Source organism: Schistocerca americana, chromosome 5 (genome assembly GCF_021461395.2).
Source record: "Schistocerca americana isolate TAMUIC-IGC-003095 chromosome 5, iqSchAmer2.1, whole genome shotgun sequence".
In the NCBI taxonomy this organism is placed as follows: domain Eukaryota; kingdom Metazoa; phylum Arthropoda; class Insecta; order Orthoptera; family Acrididae; genus Schistocerca; species Schistocerca americana.
In genome coordinates this window covers 148,447,536-148,455,734 of record NC_060123.1, presented here as the reverse complement: position 1 = coordinate 148,455,734, position 8,199 = coordinate 148,447,536, and the positions used below count along the sequence as shown (strand labels likewise).

At 38.7% G+C, this 8,199-nt stretch overlaps 1 protein-coding gene across 1 annotated transcript; it reads left to right on the top strand.

The window, feature by feature from the left end:
- Positions 1–1,609: 1,609 nt before the first annotated feature.
- Positions 1,610–2,069, top strand: LOC124616791 (calsequestrin-2-like). Its single transcript, XM_047145206.1, has 2 exons — positions 1,610–1,648; positions 1,747–2,069. Exons 1-2 carry the CDS (start codon positions 1,618–1,620, stop codon positions 1,941–1,943), a joined length of 228 nt encoding a protein of 75 aa, XP_047001162.1. The 5' UTR covers positions 1,610–1,617; the 3' UTR covers positions 1,944–2,069.
- Positions 2,070–8,199: the final 6,130 nt, after the last annotated feature.

The following is an 8,199-nucleotide window of genomic DNA, read 5'->3' as shown; positions in this document are numbered from 1 at the left end:
ACTTCGGTGACGATTGCTTTTCCCAAATTTCCATTAGGTACACGCGGTTTAATTTTTACTGTCATGAAGGTCGATAAGTGAGGGGGAGGTTACACGCTCATAGTCTGCTTCTGTAGTGTGTGGAACTTGCTACCTGAATGCATGGTAGGTAGTGGAAACGGTTTTGCTGTATTGGATTGTTAACAGCATTGAATTCTAGAAGAATCATGTATAGTCTGTCTGTAAACTGAAGAGCGAGCAGCGCCTTTGGTGGGGGAAGTGGCCTTTCCCGGAAGAACGCTGCCACTGGCCTCCAGGGCCACCCAAAATCAGTTGCCCTGTTACCCGTCTAGCGGTGTAGTTCAGCGTGCAGTGATATACTGATATACGTCGTTTCTGTTTGTGGAATCTTTGTTGCCAGCGTCAGTCAGTTGACTTTGTGTACTCACTGATATACTTCAGTATCCCAAAGTGATGGATAATCGCCCTGCATTGCAAGAAAATGTGCGGAATACGAAGAAGAGGAGGTATTTGCGGAGTAACGAGCGTTCGATCGTCTCTAACGTTATTACAGCGTGTGTTAAGGAGGCAACACAAAAAGAAATGTTGGTTAACATTAACAGCCCCAATCAAAGGGCTGCAGTTTATGCAAACGTCAGCCTCGCCACTATAGGACGCATAAGGAAGGAACGTGAAAACAAGCCGCATGGTTTACTGGAATCGCCGCGAAGGAAAACTGATAATTTAGGGAGGAAACCCATCGTCATAGACAGTTTCACAAAATCAGTCATTCGACAAACGATGGAGGACTTTTACATAAACCAAAAAATAGTGCCGACATTACGGAAATTGCTTAATGCCGTGAAACAAAAAATACATTTTCCTTGGCAGAAAGATGTTTTACACAAGACATTGCGTGAAATGGGATTTACCTGGAAAAGATCAGTAAGTAAACGAAAGATTCTCGTAGAAAGAACTGATATAATTGACTGGCGATGTAAGTATCTGATCCAAGTGAGGAAATTAAGGGAGCTAGGCAGAAAATTCTTTTATATTGATGAAACTTGGGTGGACAATAACATTACTTACAGAAAATGTTGGCAGGGCCCTGGCGTTGAGGGCATTATGGACAATGTTAGCGGAAGCAATAGGATTATAGTGGTGAATATTGGATCAAAAGATGGGTTCTTACCCAACGCACAGTTGGTTTATAAAGCGGGTTGTGCAACAGGAGACTACCATGGGCAAATGAACTACGAAAATTTTTCTAATTGGATATCGAATAAAGTGATTCCGAATCTGCCACCGAACTGTGTTATTGTTATGGACAACGCTTCATATCACAACAAGGAACACAACAAAGCTCCAACTAGGTCCTCGAATAAAAGCGAAATGATTGAATGGTTATTAAAAAATAAGGTGGAAGCTGAGTTGACAATGAGAAAAACAAAATTATTTGATTTAATTAAACAACATAAGCCGGAAGACAAAGTATTTGAAATTAATAAAATACTTGAAGCCCATGGACACACTGTGCTGCGACTTCCACCATACAACTGTGACTTAAATCCAATTGAAATGGCGTGGGCAAAGCTCAAGAATTTCGTCAGAGGAAGAAATATTCTTGGAGATATTTGCATGACGAAGTTGCTGCAGTTGGTGAAAGAAGGTATGTAGACATTTTCTGAGCTTCCATGTTTTATTCCGAACTAAATTTTGCCGTAACCGAAAGAGAGCGTATACAAAAACTTGTCCCAATTGTTACAGGTTTTGAAACGATAAGTCAAGATGACTGGAGTGCATACTGCCTCCATGTGGAGAAACTTGAAAGAGAATATTGGGTTAAGGATGGGGTTATGGAAGACATAATAGACGCTATAGTTATTAATTTAGAAAGTGATGACGACGAGGACGACGACGACGACGACAGTAATGATAGTGACAATGTTGATGATGACCTCTAAAATACGATGTATGTAAACAGGCAATGAATATTTTTTTGAAAAATATGTTGTGTGTTCTTTCAAGCCTGACTCTGCTCATACACTATGAAATTTCTTTTGGTAGAAATGTAGTACATGGTAGTAAAAGATTTTCCAAGATAAATACAGTCAAATGTTGTCCAAAGCAATAAATACCATTATCACTTGTTGTACAAAACCAGGAATAACTTGAGAGCTTCATGGTAAAATCAATTAACGTTTCGCTAGCAGAACGTGATTCAATCAAGTAATACATTTAATGCCTAGAGAACAGCAGCATTTGAATATACTCTGTCACTAAAACTCTATCTCGGTTACTATTCACATGATTCTAAGGAATATTGCTTAAAACATGTGTGCAATAGCTAATCTAAACACTACTGAAATTTCTTTCGAGACACGTATACCGATTCTGGACTTCTATGTAAAAAGCTTGACATACAAGGTGCGTTCACATATTAATTTTTATTTTTTGGTAAGAACTTTACTTGTTAATCTACAACAATGTTATCCTATTCAAAATATTCCCCAGTACATGCTATACACTTATGCCAGTGCTTTTTCCAATTCCCAAAACACTTTAGGAATTATTTCCTCGGGATAGTTCATAGGCCTTTTGACTGCATTTTTAATCTCACCCATTCTTGTAAAACTGCTGTCCTTTAAGGCCTGCTTTGAAATGTTTATACCACTTGTGTGTTCTGGGTTTACTCATAAGAGACTCACCAAAAGCAATATTTAACATTCCTAAAAATTTGATACACTTTATTCCATTCTTATAACAAAATTTAGTACAGATTCTCTAATCTATTTTTATACAAAACAAATAATAGTTGATGCTACCAAAACACATATAACTTTTTTGACAACTGAGAGCCGGCCGCGGTGGTCTAGCGGTTCTGGCGCTGCAGTTCGGAACCGCGGGACTGCTACGGTCGCAGGTTCGACTCCTGCCTCGGGCATGGGTGTGTGTGATGTCCTTAGGTTAGTTAGGTTTAAGTGGTTCTAAGTTCTAGGGGACTTATGACCTAAGATGTTGAGTCCCATAGTGCTCAGAGCCATTTGAACCATTTGACAACTGAGAACTGGGTAAATACCCAATATGCAAAACATTGCACAGATACTTTTCAGACATGTTTACGAAGAGAGTGGCAAAAAAAGCAGTGCAAACCGAACTAATACAAAACACGGAATTATAAATTTCTGCTTACTTTTTAAACACTCTTCGTGTTGCAAGAATTATTAAGTTCCAATGCAGACCCTTTAAAGAAAACTTCTACATTTTAGTAAGAACAAGCCTTAAATTCTACAGGTTGATTGCACTATATCTGGTTCGTCTTACGAATAGAGGAACATACATTCACATGAAGAGGCATTCGGTTCTATGTTTGTAGTAGAATACTGACTTCCGTTCTTATGTTAATATTATTTACTCTATAATGTTTTGTTTCGAAGAAGCTATCGTCTTTTGTTTTCCTTATACTCTTAATGCATTTGTCTAAAAATAAACACAGCCGGGACGTATCTGTACGCGGCGTCGCCACAGATATGAAGCGCGCACCGCCGCAGGGCCGGTACTACGTTGTGAAACAGCCTGTAGAAGCGCCCTGTGACGTAGCAGGGTAGGCAGAGTGGGGACTCGCTTGCTCGCTCTTCAGTTTACAGACAGACTATAGGATGCCTGGGCATCTTAGTGATGGGTGCAAATGAGTGGGCATACGAACGAGTGTGCCTACTGTACAGTTGTGCGGCATCTACAGTTCCCACTCTCACATGGAATGGATCTTTACTGTGCTAGTGATGCAGGACATAGACATGTATTTTCCTATTAGGCATCTGACTGCTCTCGTGAAATATAGCTTTCATGTAACTTTCACAAAACGTAGATAGAGCCTTCAGTAACGCCGCCAGACACCTGCTGTTGGCAGGTGGTGGGGTCCCATGTGAGCCATAAGCAGTGACTGCCATAGACTTGGAATCCATCGCTAGACCTCTTTGTCTGACCATCAGTCGTGTTCCAAGATGGCCGCCGAGTAAGTGACGCCAGAAACCATTTCCAGAAAGTTAAGTGATTTAGACAGGAATATAATTTAGTTTAACGCCGACAACAAATTAAATACGTGCATTAGTGTATCGTTTAGTCTTGCCGTTAAAGGTTTGACTTTTCTTTGCGTATTTTTTCAGAAAACACGAAAAGATCGTAACTTCGCGAAGTCGCGCTTAGGCTTAAATTTTGTAAACGTGTTTGTTTCTTGTTTCACGGTAATTTAACTAGTTTCTCGGTAACAAATAAGTAAACTACCGTAAATAGCGTATAACTTCATTGTTTTAATACAGATTTCAGAAAAACAGCGTAACTTTATATCAGAAACTTGCCTATATACATTTGTTTATAGGCCTAATTCTCGTAACGTTTTTGGAGAATCAAAGTTAAAATATCTCGTTTAATTGTCCTTTTTTCATTCCATCGAGTGAAATATATAATAAATAGCGTATACCTTCGTTGTTTTAATACAGATCTCAGAAAAACAGCGGAATTTTAAATCAGAAACTTGCTTATATACATTTGTGAATAGGCTTAATTCTTGTAACGTCTTTTTTGATTTTCGGTAATTTAATTGATTTATTCTAGCTAAAGTATTATTTTTGCCATGAGTGAGAAGTGCCTGACTTGCCGTAGAATTGTTAGTTCCGGGGTTTGGTGTGATGGATGCAGTAGTTTTTTTCACTGGGGGGACTGCAGTGGCGTGGGTGTTGGGAAAGTGGATCAGGCTCATCAGTGGTTATGTAGGATTTGCAGCAGAGATAGGAAGATAGTGGAACAGGAGGGGAAAATTGCTGCCCTTCAGGCTGAGCTAGATCAGGCTAGGGAAGATCTGGACAGGTTAAGGAGGGAGAAGGGCAAAGAGAGGTGGGAAGTGGCAACAGGCAGCAGAAGGAACAGGCCTAGAACTAAGTCTGACAGTTTTGTGGTGAATGTCAAAAATAAGTTTGACCTGTTGCTTCAGTTAGAAACTGATGAGCCTCAAGCAGAGGTAGGTGTAGACAGGACACAACAAACTTTCAATAGGAAATTGAAAAAGAATGTAGGAAAGTCATCAAAAAGGAAGAAAGTTTTGTTGTTAGGCAGTTCTCATGCCAGAGGTGTAGGCCAACTTCTGCAGGAGGAATTAGGACCAGAATACCAGTCACAAATTTTTTCAAACCAAGTGCTAGTCTGGATCAGGTGACAGAGGATTTAGGTTCACTCTGTAAAGGATTTACCAGGGAAGACACCGTGGTTATTGTGGGAGGGCCAGGGAACAGCATCGACAGAGATCCTGGGTACAGTATAGAGTGTGACCTGGTAAAGATTGCGTCGGCATCGAGACACACCAATGTTGAATTTGTATCTGTCCTGAGACGCCATGACCGGCCTCATTTGAACTCTTCTGTTGGGAGAGTTAATTTGGAGTTGGAACGTCTGCTTGGGTCGGGTGCGGGGGCTCATATTGGTGTGGTTCCTGTTGATTATCTCAGTAGGTGGGACTATACCAGGCACGGCCTACATCTCAACAGGAAAGGGAAGGGGAAACTGGCTGGGGTAATAGCAGGAAATTTAAGGGGGGGAGGCACTGCCATGAATGGTAAAATACCAGTGGTTACAGGTGTTGGAGCAGCACCTTTTTTGGGATAGGTAAGACAGAAAGATGTCAAGTTCTACGAGAGGTCAGGATTGAAACAAATCTTCAGTTTAGGAAAGAAATTAAACAGCACAATTCTAGCACATTGGCTCACCAATCACAGCTACCAATTATAAATTTTCACCAATCACCAGAAATTTTATCTCCACCAAGTTGTATCTCAGTCCTAGGTAATTGCATTGATGAATTAAAGTCACCCAACCCAGTTGACATAATCTGCCTCTCTGAACACCATGTGACCACTGGTATAGGAACTAGGCCTAAGCACAATGAGAAACTCAGACAGGTGAGTACTGCAAATGTTAGAATAAGGAAAGGTTCTCATAAAAGTATAATTAAAAATAATGTAAGTATATTTCATCAAAATATTGGGAGTTTAAAGAATAAAGTAGATGAGCTTCTTGTTTGTTTAGAAGATTTAGAAGCTGAGAATGAAATAGATATACTATGCCTGTCTGAGCATCACATTGTTACTGATATGGATAAGGTAAATGTAAGTGGTTATAAGCTCTCTGCACATGTAATGAGAGAAAATATGGAGAAAGGAGGAGTTGCCATATATGTCAAAAGTTATCATTGTGCAAAAAGTATAGAAAAAATAAAGTTTTGTGTAGAGAAACATATAGAAGCATGTGCCTGTGAGCTTAAATTAAATAAAGGCACATTTACAATTGTAACTGTATATAGGTCCCCATCAGGAAATTTTCATCTATTTCTGAAAAATTTGGACTCCTTGTTGTGCTATCTGTCAGACAGGGGGAAGCAAATTATTATTTGTGGGGACTTCAATGTAGATTCTCTGAAAGAGGGTAATAGGAAAAATGACCTTGAAGTATTACTCGGTTCTTTCAATTTGACACCTGTTATTGATTTTCCTACTCGGGTGGTAAAGGATAGCAGCTCACTGATAGATAACTTCTTTATAGACCAAGATAAGTTTAAACAGATAAATGCTCAGCCTGTTGAGAATGGTCTTTCTGATCATGGTGGACAGCTAGTTACAATATATGACATAGCTCCATTCAGCAATACTAAACAGTCCTCCAAAGTAGTACGTTCAGTCAACGATTTAACAATTGCAAATTTCAGGGAAAGCCTACAGCAGTTAGACTGGGATGAGGTGTACCGTGAACCTGATGCCAATTTAAAATCTAATTTATTTCATGACATTTTTGTAAATGCATTTGAAAACTGCTTCCCCAAGAAAATAGTTAAATATACTCGTAAGAAACCTTGTAACAAACCATGGCTTACTAAGGGTATAAAAATATTTGTAACCGGAAAAGGGAAATGTATCTGACAGCAAGAAAGAGTAGTGACCCAGAAACTATCAAAAATTATAAAAACTACTGTGTTATATTAAGAAAAGTTATTAAAAAATCCAGGAGTATGTGTATCATGTCTGAAATCAGCAACTCTGATAATAAAATTAAAACAATTTGGAAAATTATTAAAAGAGAAACAGGTCAACCAAGAGCAGAGGAAGACAGTATTACCATCAAATTGAATGAAAGCTTTATGAACAAAAAGTCAGAAGTTGAAAATATTTTTAATAATCATTTTCTAAATGTTGTGGATATAGTAGGATCCAGGTGTTCATTAGAAGATGCTAGGCTGTTAATGGAAGAGGCCATACCTATGCAATTTGATACAATTGAAATCTCACCCACTTCTCCCTCTGAAATTAGGAAAATAATAAACTTGCTTAAAAGCAAAAGCTCACATGGAATTGATGGCATTTCCAGCAAAATACTAAAAGCTTGTTCTCAACAGATAAGTAAGATTCTCAGCCACCTGTGTAATAGTTCTCTGGAACAGGGTATTTTCCCTGATAGACTGAAATATGCTATTGTTATACCTTTGCATAAAAAGGGGGATAGATCTGATGTCAACAATTACCGTCCAATCTCCCTTCTAACAGCTTTATCCAAAATTTTTGAGAAAGTAATGTATTCAAGAGTAGCTTCACATATCTATAAAAATGAAGTACTAACAAAATGTCAGTTTGGTTTCCAGAAAGGTTTTTCAACAGAAAATGCCATATATGCTTTCACCAGTCAAATTTTGAATGATCTGAATAACCAAACACCACCCATTGGGATTTTTTGTGATCTCTCAAAGGCTTTTGATTGTGTAAATCATGAAATCCTGCTAGACAAGCTCAAGCATTGTGGCATGAGTGGGACAGTGCACAAATGGTGTAATTCGTACCTAACTGTAAGAGTGCAGAAAGTTGAAATAAGTAGTTCTCGTATCATGCAAAGATCAGCACATTCCTCAACTGGGGAACTATCAAGAATGGGGTTCCACAAGGGTCAGTCTTGGGTCCTTTGTTGTTCTTATTATATATTAATGACTTGCCATTCTATATTCATGAAGAGGCAAAGTTAGTTCTCTTTGCTGATGATGCAAGTATAGTAATCACACCTGAGAAACAAGAATTAACTGATGAAATTGTCAATACTGTCTTTCAGAAAATTACTAAGTGGTTCCTTGTAAACGGACTCTCACTGAATTTTGATAAGACACAGTACATACAGTTCCGTACAGTGAAT

Bases quoted from the DNA above. Each gene is read 5' to 3' on its own strand.
- LOC124616791 (XM_047145206.1), top strand. From the start codon at position 1,618: ATGACGAAGTTGCTGCAGTTGGTGAAAGAAG. The intron at 1,649-1,746 runs GTATGTAGACAT...CAATTGTTACAG, and splicing joins GCTGCAGTTGGTGAAAGAAG to GTTTTGAAACGATAAGTCAA.